This window comes from Pleuronectes platessa, chromosome 9, assembly GCF_947347685.1.
Source record: "Pleuronectes platessa chromosome 9, fPlePla1.1, whole genome shotgun sequence".
Classification (NCBI taxonomy): domain Eukaryota; kingdom Metazoa; phylum Chordata; class Actinopteri; order Pleuronectiformes; family Pleuronectidae; genus Pleuronectes; species Pleuronectes platessa.
This window is the reverse complement of record NC_070634.1, coordinates 28,080,982-28,096,307: the sequence shown is the minus strand read 5'-3', so window position 1 is coordinate 28,096,307 and position 15,326 is coordinate 28,080,982. Positions and strand designations below refer to the sequence as shown.

The following is a 15,326-nucleotide window of genomic DNA, read 5'->3' as shown; positions in this document are numbered from 1 at the left end:
GTTCTTTATCCCAGTTAAGCAGGTTTTCCTCTCCCAGTCATCAGAGCTGCTGGTTGTTGAGCTGTTAGTTTCTCTGTAGTTGTCATTGTAAAGAGCGTTCAGATCATGTTTATTATGATTTGTTGCTAAACAGATCAACTTGAGTTACAGCTCAAAGGCCTGAGGTACATGGTACTTGTATTCAGTGAGGTACATGGTACTTGTATTCAGTGAGGTACATGGTACTTGTATTCAGTGAGGTACATGGTACTTGTATTCAGTGGGGTACATGGTACTTGTATTCAGTGAGGTACATGGTACTTGTATTCAGTGAGGTACATGGTACTTGTATTCAGTGAGGTACATGGTACTTGTATTCAGTGGGGTACATGGTACTTGTATTCAGTGAGGTACATGGTACTTGTATTCAGTGAGGTACATGGTACTTGTATTCAGTGAGGTACATGGTACTTGTATTCAGTGAGGTACATGGTACTTGTATTCAATGAGGTACATGGTACTTGTATTCAGTGAGGTACATGGTACTTGTATTCTGTGAGGTACATGGTATATTCAGTGAGGTACATGGTACTTGTATTCTGTGAGGTACATGGTACCTGTATTCAGTGAGGTACATGGTACTTGTATTCAGTGAGGTACATGGTACCTGTATTCAGTGAGGTACATGGTACTTGTATTCAGTGAGGTACATGGTACTTGTATTCTGTGAGGTACATGGTACTTGTATTCAGTGAGGTACATGGTACCTGTATTCAGTGAGGTACATGGTACTTGTATTCAGTGAGGTACATGGTACCTTTATTCTGTGAGGTACATGGTACTTGTATTCAGTGAGGTACATGGTACTTGTATTCAGTGAGGTACATGGTGTATTCAGTGAGGTACATGGTACTTGTATTCAGTGAGGTATATGGTACTTGTATTCAGTGAGGTACATGGTACCTGTATTCAGTGAGGTACATGGTGTATTCAGTGAGGTACATGGTACTTGTATTCAGTGAGGTACATGGTACTTGTATTCAGTGAGGTACATGGTACTTGTATTCAGTGAGGTACATGGTGTATTCAGTGAGGTACATGGTACTTGTATTCTGTGAGGTACATGGTGTATTCAGTGAGGTACATGGTACTTGTATTCAGTGAGGTACTTTTTATTGTTATTTCCTGAAGTAACAAAGATCAAGTTGTGGGTTCAGATGCTGACATGATGTTTTTCTTTGATGACGTATTATTGTCAACTGAGGGCACGAGATGTTGTATTTTATTTCTAATAGTTAGATGTTTTTTTGTCTCGCAATTAGAAAAAATATTAAGATGATAAATAAGAAAACATCATTCTCAGTGAAGTTAGAGAAATTCATATGTTACTGGTGTCTCTCTCGATCAATCACATTTTATTAGTTTTGCCTCATTTTCAGAAATCACAGATTGTCTCATCGATCTTAATAAAGTTCAACATCCTCGGTTCTTAACCTTATTTAATGTGTAGAAGTAAAAAGAGGAACAGAGTTGATATAACAGACGTCATTATTATTATCATCATGGTTATTGTGTTATTATTATTCTCATTGTTATTAGTGTTATATCAGAGTCTTGAAATTAATAACCAGATAAAAACTGTGACGCTGTAAAAACAGAAGAAAACTGAAGCAGACACAAAATCATTTTATATCATTTTATATTTTTGATTATTTTTGTGTCTTTTAATGAAATTTTGGGGATTTTTAGATTTAAAGTTTTTGAAATACACGTGAAGATCAATTCTTCATTGAATTCAAATGAATCTCCTGAAGCTCAAATTAGAAATCTTCACTCTCTACTGGTGGTTTCCACGGCGACGTAGCTCAGCCTGTGAATGAGCTGCTGGGAAAAACTCTCTCTCTCTTTTCCCTCGCTCGCCCCTTGTGTGGGAAACGTGCCCCCCCTCCCTCACTCTTTTAACTGCCACCAGTTAATGGTGGCTTGAATGTTGGATGTTGGATGTTGGATGTTGGATGGTAACGGACTCTCTCCTCTCCAGCGATGTGGAGGAGGAGGGAGGGCGGGGGGGGGGGGGGGGGGCTCTGTTGTTCGCCTCCACTCGACCACAGAATCAACTCTCGTCTGTTAACTGTTTCTCTCCAGCTCCACATTCAAAACCACGTTCTGTCAAAGTGTGATCCAGATTGAAACAGGTTTAAATTACTAGCACTCATGAACTGAGGACAACCCAGTGATCTGTGGAGAACTCTGTGATCTGAGGAGAAGTGGTCTGTTGAGAACCCTGTGATCTTTGGAGAACCCTGTGATCTTAGGAGAACCCAGTGATCTGTGGAGAACCCAGTGATCTTAGGAGAACCCAGTGATCTGTGGAGAACCCTGTGATCTGTGGAGAACCCTGTGATCTTTGGAGAACCCTGTGATCTTAGGAGAACCCAGTGATCTGTGGAGAACCCTATGATCTTTGGAGAACCCTGTGATCTGTGGAAAACCCTGTGATATGTGGAGAATCCTGTGATATGTGGAGAATCCTGTGATCTGTGGAGAACTCTGTGATATGTGGAGAATCCTGTGATCTGTTGAGAACCCTGTGATCTGTGGAGAATCCTGTGATCTGCGGAGAACCCCTTGATCTGAGGAGAACCCAGTTATATGTGGAGAACTCTGTGACCTGAGGAGAAGTGGTCTGTGGAGAACCCTGTGATCTGTGGAGAACCCTGTGATCTTAGGAGAACCCAGTGATCTGTGGAGAACCCTGTGACCTGAGGAGAAACAAGTGGTCTGTGGAGAACCCTGTGTTGTCAGTGAACAGATTATTATCTTTGCTGTACTTCACGTTCAACGTTCTCGTCACCTGTTCTCCAGATGATGTGTCCAGATGTTAAACAGGAGAACATCATGTGTTCTGCGGTTTCTCCAATTTGAGCTTTGATTGGTTCATTTCCCATAAACCAACGTTACACAATGGGGGAGAAGGGGGAGGGGGGGGGGTGAGGGGCCCTCTGCTTTCTCATTGGCTGCCACAGAACCAGCTCCAATTACAGGACAAAAGCGACTCATTCAGATCCACTGCAGCTTTGCATTAATGAGCTGAACTGAATGTTAAGAGGACAACTCCCCCCCCCCCCCCCCCCCCCCCCTCTGCAGCGGGACGTCCAGGCTGAGCAGCTTCACTCTGTGGTGGGGGGGGGGGGGGGGGTGTGAGGGTGGGGGTGGACCTCTCCTTCAGATATAACAAGACAACAGAAAAACAACATGAATTGCCTCCATATTGTTTGTGTGATGTCATCAAGTCCTGAGCCTGAAGAACCAGATCTCCTCTGGTGTGAGGTCCCCGTGACCTTTGACCTCCAAACTCTAATCAGTTCATCTTTGATTCAACTCAACAAATATTAATGGGATCACAGCGCTACTGAGATGTCAGGACCCGCACCAGGACTAGGACCAGCACCAAGACCAGGACCAGGACCAGGACCAGCAGCAGCACCAGGACTAGGACCAGCACCAAGACCAGGACCAGGACTAGGACCCGTAACAGGACTAGGACCAGCACCAAGACCAGGACCAGGACCAGGACCAGCAGCAGCACCAGGACTAGGACCAGCACCAAGACCAGGACCAGGACTAGGACCCGCAACAGGACTAGGACCAGCACCAAGACCAGGACCAGGACCAGGACCAGCAGCAGCACCAGGACTAGGACCAGCACCAAGACCAGGACCAGGACCAGCAGCAGCACCAGGACTAGGACCAGCACCAACACTAGCACCTGCACCAGGACTAGCACCGACACCATCCGCAGCACCAGCACCAGGACTAGGACTAACCCCCTGCAGGACCCTGTGTGTGACTGGGTCCTGCAGTTTGTGTTTGTGTGTCTGTCGATGTAGTTGTGGTTCTTCTGTTCCCTTTTCCCTCCACCTGTCGTCATGGAGACACTCAGCTATGCAGCTCCGAGGAAAGATGCTTTGTTACCCCCCCCCCCCCCCCCCCCCCCACCACCACTTTGTGCTCAGCTCTGTTTTGTGTGACCAGTGAACAGGAAACCCACCGAGCACTGGTCACATGATCAGAACCCAATGCTCCCAGTATCATGAGGACTGTGGGATTTAAATATGTCACAAGTTAGAATCCTTAACAACCGAGAAATATAATTATTATCATTATTGAATTGACTCCAGAGACCAGGTCCACAGCGGGAGTTACTCTTTGACCCCAGCTCCCTGATGACATCACCGATGTCACCGCGGTGGGGGGGGGGGGGGGGGGGGGGGGGGGGATCAGCTGGATGTTTCTCATAGGAAACAAAAGAACAGATATTTGTGTTAAATATCATGAAAGAATATGTTCAAGAGAACCAGCAACTGATTTGTTTTCATGTAAAAAAGTAATATTGGCATTTTCACCACTGCTATTATTATTAATAAATTATATTTACGTTGTTTTATGGTTTTATTTATTTTAACTGTGAAAACAAAAAAAAAAGTGTGTAGTATCTCTATCTCTCTGTGTAACTGCGTGCGTGTGTGTCTGTGTGTTTTTACTGTCGCTCCGTCTCTCTCTCTGAGTGTTTGTGTGTGTTACTCTGTAAGTGTATTGTTGCTCTGTGTCTCTCTCTCTCTCTCTCTCTCTCTCTCTCTCTCTGTCTCTCTCTCTCTCTCTCTCTCTCTCTGAGTGTGTGTGTGCGTGTCTCTTTGTGTGAGCGTTACTCTTTGTGTGTGTGTGTGTTACTCTGTGTGTGTATTGTTGCTCCGTGTCTCTCTGCAGTCGGACCGTTTTCCTTCTGGCTCCGTCTGAAGGTAAAGAAACTTTATTCTGTTCATATTTTGACTCGAAGCTTCAGTTTTAAACTTTAAAGGATTAAAATATTTAAACATCGTTTAACTGAACTCACTTCAGTTGATCACGGATTTAACGGTTTGTGGTTAAACGACGACGTGGGATCAGATCAGAAATAGAACCGAGTAGAAGTTAATCGAATAGAAACAAAACTGAACAAATAGAAAATAGAAAGTAAATTAAACTAATAGCAAAGAATAGAAACGATGTGAGCTGAACAGAATTCTTTCATTTAGCTGGAGAAAAAAACAACCTGATAATTTAACTCGTTGAATTACTAAAATCCATAAAAGAATAAAACAACGTTTATTAAGATATTTAAAAAAAATATTGACTGATCAGTGATGAAATCTTCTTCAGATCTGAGACGAGTCTCTTACAGTTGGTGTCTCTCTGCAGGACCATGTCCTCGTCCTGCAGCCTGGACTCCCCCTGCCCCTCTTCAGGGTCACTACCTGACAAGGTTCTCTGAAGTTTGAGGACAGAGCGCCCTCTGCTGGACTTCTGCTGCAGCAGCAGGCCATGGCTGAACCCAGCTACTCAGACCTGATTTCCCAACACTACAACTACACCGGTAAGTTCCGCAAGACGGAGCAGGACTCAGGTTTGAAGGCCGACTCTGTGGTCTTCATCATCGTGTGCTGCTTCATCATCCTGGAGAACATCCTGGTCCTGACAACCATCTGGAGAACCAAGAAGTTTCACAAGCCCATGTATTACTTCATCGGGAACCTGGCCCTGTCCGACCTGCTGGCAGGCGTCGTCTACACCGCCAACATTCTGCTGTCAGGCGCCAACACCTACAAGCTGTCGCCAACGCAGTGGTTCTTCAGAGAGGGCAGCATGTTCGTGGCGCTGGCGGCGTCCGTCTTCAGTCTGCTGGCCATCGCCATCGAGCGCCACCTCACAATGCTGAAGATGAAGCTGCACAACAATGGCAACACCTGCCGGGTCTTCCTGCTCATCAGCACCGTGTGGATGATTGCGGCGGTGCTGGGCGGCCTTCCGGTGATGGGCTGGAACTGCATCCAGAGCATGACACAGTGCTCCACCGTGCTGCCGCTCTACCACAAGACCTACATCCTGTTCTGCACCACAGTGTTCAGTATCATCCTCATGGCCATCGTGGTGCTCTATGCTCGCATCTATGCACTGGTGCGGACACGTAGCAGCAAACTGGTCTTCCGCAAAGTGTCCAACGGACGCAGCAACGCCACTGCCAATAGCAAGAGTTCAGAGAAGTCGCTGGCGCTGCTGAAGACCGTCATCATCGTCCTGAGCGGCTTCATTGCCTGTTGGTCGCCGCTCTTCGTCCTCCTGCTGCTGGACGTGGCCTGTGAGACGCTCAGCTGTCCCATTCTCTACAAGGCTGAGTGGTTCCTGGCGCTCGCTGTCCTTAACTCCGCCATGAACCCTCTCATCTACACGCTGACCAGCAACGAGATGCGCCGCGCATTCCTCAAAACGCTGCTGTGCTGCACCTCCTGCATCCGGCCCCACACCAGGTTCACCGGGCCCATCATGGGCGCCGAGTTCAGCCGCAGCAAATCCGACAATTCCTCCCACCCCAACAAGGAGGAGGTGGAGTACTCGCCGAGGGAGACCACGGTGGCGTCCTTGGGGAATGTCCCCTCATCTTCCTAAACATCAGCATGTGAGACAGGAAACAGGTGTCACCAGGCGGCGTCCTCACAAACAAATCCGCTGATCAGGACACACAGCACTTATGAAAACGATCAAACTGGTTAAACTGGAACCAGTGAATGTTCCCACGCTGCAACCTGCAGCTACACCTCAGTTCACCGGAACTCACCTGGTGAACGTGGATCATGAGGGTCCAGGTTCTGTTCATGTTACTGATCCTCATAGAAGAAGAACCAGACGTTATACTGACACCCTAAGATCACATAGAATCTGTAGAACATAAATATCCACAAATATATAAGAACAGATTAATCATGGAAACGTGTTTTCTCCGCCTCCTGTTAAAAATCAACAACACGTCACATGTGGAAACAAGACGAGTCAGAGATCAGGTGATTTTCATCTTAAGATTCAAACGTCTCCACTGTTTCCTGTCCAAGTTTGTTCAGAAAGTTCAACTGAAAATAATTCAATCGTTCATTCATAACATTTAAACTGAGCATGTATGTCAACTGTGATGTCATGTGACCACATACAAGTCAGACATGACGTCCACGTGTTGTTTGAGTTAAATCTGACGTCAGAATCCGATCACGTGAGAATCACCTGGACTCTTCTCACCTGTTTGTCACGTGACTGTAAAAATTAACTGTTAGAAAAAGTTTTCCACTCGATGTTGTTGTCATGTTTAGCGACGTCTGTGTAGTCGAATAATTTATATCTCAAAAAGATTCTGTCACAAAATGAAAAGACCTTTTTTTTCTCTTCAGGTTTGTTCAGAAGCTCATTTCTGTCAAATGAATGAAAAAACAATAAATGTAGAATAATACAAATGCAATGAGAAAATAATTGAACTGAGATCCATGTTAATTTTAAAATTCAATAAAAAGTAAATGCTCTGGATGAATACTTCAAGGTCATGTGACCCGACTGAAATCTTCAAATTGACCATTATCACACTAATTATAACTTATTCCCTAAAATACCAGAATCAAGTTTCTCTTTCGTGTCATTCAGACTTTTACTCGTTGTGAACTTCAGCTCAGAACCTGATGGATACATTTCATATTTTAAGAATCTGATCATTTCATAATTTTCTTATGAACTTTGGCAGCAATGAGCTTCTGAACCACCTTGTTCAATTAATCCATTAATGTTGTGCGTTTGTTGTGAAACTGTGTGAGTCTGTGAGCACTGTGTAACTCTGTTAATGTTAATAAAGACATAAAACCAGTTTGTGTTTGAGAGGAAATGACATCACAACCACAGGTCATCAACAAGGTCATCAACAAGTCATCAACAGTACCATAGAACAGAGTACCATAGAACATGTACCATAGAACAAAGTACCAGAGAAGAGAGAACAGAGTATCATAGAACATGTACCATAGAACATGTACCATAGAACAAAGTACCAGAGAACAAAGTACCAGAGAAGAGAGAACAGAGTACCAGAGAACACGTACCATAGAAAAGAGTACCAGAGAACAGAGTACCATAGAACATGTACCATAGAACAGAGTACCATAGAACAAAGTACCAGAGAAGAGAGAACAGAGTACCAGAGAACATGTACCATAGAACAAAGTACCAGAGAAGAGAGAACAGAGTACCAGAGAACACGTACCATAGAAAAGAGTACCAGAGAACAGAGTACCATAGAACAGAGTAACAGAGAACCAAGTACCTTAGAACAGAGTACCAGAGAACATGTACTTGAGAACAGAGTTCCAGAGAACACGTACCATAGAACAAAGTATCAGAGAACAGAGTACCAGACAACAAAGTACCATAGAACAGAGTACCAGAGAACACGTACCAGAGAACAGAGTACCATATAACATCTTACCAGAGAACACATACTGGACAACATGTACCACAGAACATCGTACTATAGAACAGTACATTCGGATGCAGTACCTCGGAACACGGTACTGAGTAAGTAATCAAGAACAGAAAAGCCGGACACCACTGATGAGCCCCTGTCTCCCTTAAAGTCCTTATGGAATCAGGTGTACCCCTGGTTCTGGTTCTGGTCCTGAAAAAACTGAGGTAAATGAGGAAGACAAGAGGAACTAGAGTGACAAAGTAAATGAGGAGCAGAGAATCAACAATTAAATCTTATTGGTATAGTCTCATTTTCACAGGTCCCAGTTTGTCTCCTCGTCTTTAACAAGGTGAGACGTCCTCTGTCCTTCAAGAGTCAAACCAGTGAAACCTTCAACATGTGGAGAAGGTAGAAACCTCAGAGACACATGTGAGGACCCGTCTCCCGGGACGGACACTAGTCCAACAGATGTCCAGAGTAAGAGAAGAACAGGAAAGAAGGAGAGAGAAAGAAAGAAAGAGTGGAGGAAGGAGACCAAGGAAGGAAGGAGGTGAGGAAGAGAAACATCGTCATGTGTCAGTGAGGGCTGCCTCCCTGTGGCCACATCAGGAAACTACATCAGGTCTACACCTCCTGCAGGAGAGGTAGAGAACTGCAGGTTCTAATGTTCTAATGTTCTGATGTTCTGATGTTCTGATGTTCTGAAGTTCTAATGTTCTGAAGCGCTGAAGCTCTCAAGTTCTGAAGTTATAATGTTCTGAAGTTCTATGCTCTGAAGTTCTGAAGTTCTGAAGTTATAATGTTCTGAAGCTCTGAAGCTCTGAAGTTCTGAAGTTCTGAGTTTCTAATGTTCTGAAGTTCTAATGTTCTAAAGCTCTGAAGTTCTGAAGCTCTAATGTTCTGAAGTTCTTAAGTTCTAATGTTCTAATGTTCTGAAGCTCTGAAGTTCTGAAGTTCTAATGTTCTGAAGTTCTGAAGTTCTAATGTTCTAATGTTCTATGTTCTGAAGCTCTGAAGCTCTGAAGTTCTGAAGTTCTGAGTTTCTAATGTTCAGAGGTTCTAATGTTCTAAAGCTCTGAAGTTCTGAAGCTCTAATGTTCTGAAGTTCTAATGTTCTGAAGCTCTGAAGTTCTTAAGTTCTGATGTTCTTAAGTTCTTAAGTTCTAATGTTCTGAAGCTCTGAAGCTCTGAAGTTCTGAAGTTCTGAGTTTCTAATGTTCTGAGGTTCTAATGTTCTAAAGCTCTGAAGTTCTGAAGCTCTAATGTTCTGAAGTTCTAATGTTCTGAAGTTCTAATGTTCTGAAGCCCTGAAGTTCTGATGTTCTGATGTTCTTAAGTTCTTAAGTTCTAATGTTCTGAAGCTCTGAAGTTCTGAAGCTCTGAAGTTCTAATGTTCTGAAGTTCTGAAGCTCTAAAGTTATGAAGTTCTAATGTTCTAATGTTCTAATGTTCTGAAGCTCTGAAGTTCTTAAGTTCTAATGTTCTAATGTTCTGAAGTTCTGAAGCTCTAATGTTCTGAAGTTCTAATGTTCTAATGTTCTAATGTTCTGAAGCTCTGAAGTTCTGAAGTTCTAATGTTCTGAAGTTCTGAAGCTCTAATGTTCTGAAGTTCTGAAGTTCTAATGTTCTAATGTTCTGAAGCTCTGAAGTTCTTAAGTTCTAATGTTCTAATGTTCTGAAGTTCTGAAGCTCTAATGTTCTGAAGTTCTAATGTTATAATGTTCTAATGTTCTGAAGTTCTGAAGTTCTTAATTTCTAATGTTCTAATGTTCTGAAGCTCTTAAGTTCTGAAGTTCTGAAGTTCTGAAGTTCTAATGTTCTAATGTTACATTACATTTCTTTAATAGAAACAGTCTCAGTGGATATTTGAACCTGACCAGTGATCAGAAGTGATGTGGATCAGAATTGATGTGGATCAGAAGTGATGTGGATCAGAAGTGATCTGGATCAGAGGGGCTGTTCGATCTGGTTCTGGCCCAAAGGCCTTGTTCCATTTCTCTATGTGATTTAGTGTTTGTGCGTGTGTATGTGTTCATAAATGTGTAAATGTGTGTAGCTTGGTGTGTGTGTGTGTTTATGTGAACTAACACTTTTTCAAACTCCAAGGGCCATCATGACCCCTCTTCTAACAGATGCATTCTGGGAGTTGAAGTCTTTAGAGCAGCCGTCCAACCCCGTCTCCTCCTGGCCATGACCTACATTTCCCAGCATGCCCCGCGCTCCTCCTTCCTTCCTGCAGCCCTCAGCCGGAGAGGAAGATGACGATCAGTCCGCCGACACTCGACCGAGTCTGAACCGAGTCTGAACCGAGTCTCACCTCCGGCGGAATGGAGACGGACCCGAGCCCGAACTCAGCTGCTCTTCTCCGGCCTTGAAACTGACGCGACCACCGCTGGAGCCGCGGAGCTCCGGAGCCTGGAGGAGCGGCGGGTGGAGCTGCAGCCTGCCGGGCCGAGCCGAGCCGAGCCGGGCCGAGCCGAGCCGGGCCGTCATCTCCCTTCACTGCGGAGGATGCTTAGCTAGCTGCAGGACCGAAGCCTCGACAGACCCGCACCCTGGAGCCAGAGCCGACCCCCCCCTGCCCACTCAGGTGAGAGTCCCTCTGCACACCTGGAGGTTGTCCTGGTCCCCAGCTGGTGTCCAGCTGGTGTCCAGCTGGTCCCCAGGGTCACACCGGATCCAGATCTCTAACTGCTGCTGTCAGTGGTCTGGTTCTGCTCCGGATCTGGGTCCAGGTGTTCTAGGTACAGGTTTGTCCTCCCGCTCTGCCCCCTCTGGTAGGAGGAGAGTTTACACTCAGGTGTTTCTATGGTTCAACTTAAAAGAACTTAAAGAGACCAGTTCACACTGTAACCAGAGCACTGGGCTCCTCTCTGAGCTACACTGCCCCCTGGAGGCAGACTCATGTAGTCAGTGATGTCACTGTCACCTTTAATATTACATTAAATTACATTTGGCCGACGCTTTTATCCAAAGCGACTCACAATAAATGGATCAACCATGAGGGAACAAACCAGAACAACAAGAATCAATTAATTAATAATCTGTGACCACAGTAAAGATGGACGACAAGACAGCTCCCAGAAGTGAAGCCACATTTTCCAGAGGTGGGAAGTTCATCGTCTTTTCGATGCGACTCTGCATCGCTCCTGAGACGGAACATATTCAGTTCATGTTTTCCACTTGTTCATTTCTGTAGCTGAATATTTATTCTTATAATTAGAAACTCATAAAAGGTCCGGTCGTCTTTTTCATGAGTCAGAGTCTCCGAGGGACGTCCTCCTGTCTCCTGCCGACCGGAGCTCGCTTTACACTTTACCAAGAAACAGTAACACTCATCAAGTTATTATAACGTGAACACAACTGACGTTACGTTTAAACACGTAGTTCATCTGCTACACAACACGAGACGCACAAACCAGGACGTCAGGGTTTAGGTGAACTGATCCAGCATCTAGTGACACTTTGATCTAAAGTGACTTTCATCAGTGCGTCAAGCACAGTGTGAAGAGTAACACACAGACACACAAAGACACACACACAAACATATACAGATACACATAGACAGACACACACACACACAGAGACACACACAGAGACACACACAGAGACACATATACACACACACAGACACACAAAGACACACACACAAACATATACAGATACACATAGACAGACACACACACACAGAGACACACACAGAGACACATATACTCACACACACACAGACAGACAGACACACACACATACAGACACACACACATACAGATACAAACAGACACACAAAGACACACACACATATACAGACACACACAGACAGACACGCACACACACAGACAGACACGCACATATACAGACACACACACATATACAGATACACACAGACAGACAGACACACACAGACAGACACGCACATATACAGACACACACACATATACAGATACACACAGACAGACAGACAGACACACAAAGACACGCACACATATACAGATACACACAGACAGACACACACTCACACACACAGACACACAAATGCTGCGGACAGGAGAGAAGTTGTTCCTACAGATTCTCTCAACGCAGAGATTTGATCGACTTGTGGCAGAAGGAGCGACGCACAACACAGAAAGTGTCATTATCAAAAAGAGTCGAGCAGCAGAAACTGAGGTTGAGCAGTACAGACTGAAGCAGTACAGACTGAGGCGGTACAGACTGAGGCAGTACAGACTGAGGCAGTACAGACTGAAGCGGTACAGACTGAGGCAGTACAGACTGAGGCAGTACAGACTTAAGAAGCAGAACACAGGTCCAAACTGAATGAAGTCAGATACATGTGATCACTGACCACTGTTATTGAAAAGCTTATATTTTAAATTACAAACTTGCAATAACAGTAACATTCAAAATACTTTTTAAATCATGAGACTGGTTTAGATTCACACCTCTAGTCCCACAGTGATGAAACACATCACGTGTAGAGATGCGTCGATCGTCCTTTAATAATTCTTCAATAATTCTTTAATAATCCATCGTAGCCTCTGAATCAAATCATGAGGTGCAGAGATATCCCCCCCCCCCCAAAAGTCGTCTGGGTCGCCCCCTGGTGGCGGGCTGCAGTATAGGTCGTAAACCCTGCCGTCCATCTTTATACAGGTCCAGTTATGGCTGTGACACCGTTTTTCAGAAGCACCAATCAGGAGCTCAGATGGAAGCTTGTGATCCGGATCAGCTGTTTGATCTTTGTTCTGCTTGTTGCAGTGGCCCCGCCGGCGGCAGCATGGAGCGCTCCGGCAGCGTCCAGCTGGACATCCCGGACTTCAGTAACTCGGTTCTGTCTCACTTGAACCAGCTCCGTGTTCAGGGCCGTCTCTGCGACATCGTGGTCAATGTTCAGGGCCAGAGCTTCCGTGCGCACAAGGTGGTCCTGGCCGCCAGCTCCCCGTACTTCCGGGACCACATGTCTCTGAGCCAGATGAGCACGGTGTCCCTGACAGTGATCCGAAACCCGTCCGTCTTCGAGCAGCTGCTGTCCTTCTGCTACACGGGCCGTCTCTGCCTGCAGCTCGCCGACATCATCAGCTACCTGACAGCGGCCAGCTTCCTGCAGATGCAGCACATCATCGATCGCTGCACCCAGATCCTGGAGGGCATCCACCTGAAGATCAGCCTCGCCGAACTGGATGAGGAGTCCAGGGAAGAGGAAGTGCGGGGCTCCAGGGGGGGCAGGACCCTGGAGGCGGTGGTCCGAGGGGGGGGTCTTCGCGGTGATCTGCGGGTCCTTGGCCCACGAAGCGGTGCGGAGGCACGTGAAGCCATCAGCCCCGTTGAAGAGCCGATCAGCCCGCCCCCCCCCGTGGAGCACCGTGGGCTGGAGGTTGCTGCTGCTGGGAGAGCAGGCAAAGAACCGATCCTTCGCATCAACCGGGCTGGTCAGTGGTACATGGAGACGAGCAGCGAGCCGGAGAGGAGCCGCAGCGCGGAGGAGGCCGGCAGCGTGGACGGAGTAAGGATCAAGACGGAGAGGATGGAGGAGTGGATCGGAGACGGAGAGCAACAGGAAGAGGAGGAGCAGGTGGAGGAAGGGACCACGGTGATGATCGACACGTCAGGACGCAGCACGCTGGTGACCGGGCCGGTGGGAGCGCTGGGGACCCGGAGCGTCCAACCCTCCTCCAGCTTCAGCGAGACAGACAGGTGACTTCTGCAATGAGACACTGATGATGTCACTGAATACACCGGATGCTTGACGAGTGTGTTAATGTGTGTGTATCAGGTTCAGTCCCACCGGCAGCGTGGTCGTCCTGGCGGAGCGTCAGAGAGCGAAGAGTGAGTCTCCCAGCCGGGCAGACGAGGGGCGACAGCCCAACTCCCAGGTACCAGTTCAACTTGTTCATCACTCATATTACAAATGTCTCAGTCTGTCCTTAGAGCCTCCAATGAGAAGAAGACAACCGGTTTCCTTTTATTCTCTATTCTCAGCTGAATTAAACATTTCAACTCGCATCACAGTCATCAGCTGGAGTTTATGGTTCTTTTGGGGAAATTCTCATGTAACAATTAGTTTGTACGGAAAAAGATGAGGATTTTATTGTCTCTTTTATTGTTTTAAAAGTCAATAAAACTAAATATTGAGCTCGCTGGTACAGGATCCTTAGAAACACTTCAATGTCCACTAAAGCCCAAAGTCTTCCAGATCACAGGATCTTCCAAAACAACCCCTAAAAGAGAGAGAATTAGAACCTCCCCCAAGAACCAGTTAAAAGCCCAATGGGACCATTAGAATCATCCAAAGGAGTCACTGAACCGACACAGAACCTCAGGTGCACAAGAACCTGAGACTGCCTGTTGGTTCCTCTATACTCTTTAAGTTGTTGTTCTACCACGAGCCTCCAGCACCTCCTGAAGACCAATTCTCTTGGTATTTAAGGAGTTAAGTGGTTTCTAAATGGACTTTGAGGCCGTCTGTCGTGGTGTCGGTGTATTAACATGTAGTTCTGCCTGTCAGGGGGAGGAGCATGCAGCGTTTGATATGGGAGGTTACGAGGACTACCTGAGGGAACAAGTAGGAGACCGCTGGTTCCGCTACAACCCCCGACTCACCTGCATCTACTGCTGCAAGTCCTTCAATCAGAAGGGCAGTCTGGACCGCCACATGCGCCTGCACATGGGTATCACGCCATTTGTCTGTCGTATTTGCGGGAAGAAGTACACCCGCAAGGACCAGCTGGAGTACCACATCCGCAAGCACACGGGCAACAAGCCCTTCCACTGTCATGTGTGCGGCAAGAGCTTCCCCTTCCAGGCCATCCTCAATCAGCACTTCCGCAAGAACCACCCTGGCTGTGCCCCCCAAGAGGCTCACAGCGCTTCCCCCGAAACCACCACCACCTCCGTCACGTCCAGGGGGGGTCCGAGCGCCGAGGCTTCTCCTAGCCAGGAAGAGCCAGAGGGTGCGGGCAGTGGTGGTGGGAGCAGCAGCGGCGGAGGCCAGTATAGTGAGGGCCCCCAGGCCTCGGTCTCCACCACCGGGCCTGACTGA

At 46.5% G+C, this 15,326-nt stretch overlaps 2 protein-coding genes across 2 annotated transcripts; both read left to right on the top strand.

Annotated features, from left to right (window-relative positions):
- Window positions 1–5,290: 5,290 nt before the first annotated feature.
- On the top strand, window positions 5,291–7,651 carry s1pr1 (sphingosine-1-phosphate receptor 1). The gene has a single exon (XM_053430964.1). The coding sequence runs from the start codon at window positions 5,341–5,343 to the stop codon at window positions 6,460–6,462; it is 1,122 nt and encodes a 373-aa protein (XP_053286939.1). The 5' UTR covers window positions 5,291–5,340; the 3' UTR covers window positions 6,463–7,651.
- Window positions 7,652–13,063: 5,412 nt separating this feature from the next.
- zbtb37 (zinc finger and BTB domain containing 37) lies at window positions 13,064–15,326 on the top strand. Its single transcript, XM_053431050.1, has 3 exons — window positions 13,064–13,981; window positions 14,061–14,160; window positions 14,793–15,326. Exons 1-3 carry the CDS (start codon window positions 13,065–13,067, stop codon window positions 15,324–15,326), a joined length of 1,551 nt encoding a protein of 516 aa, XP_053287025.1. The 5' UTR covers window position 13,064.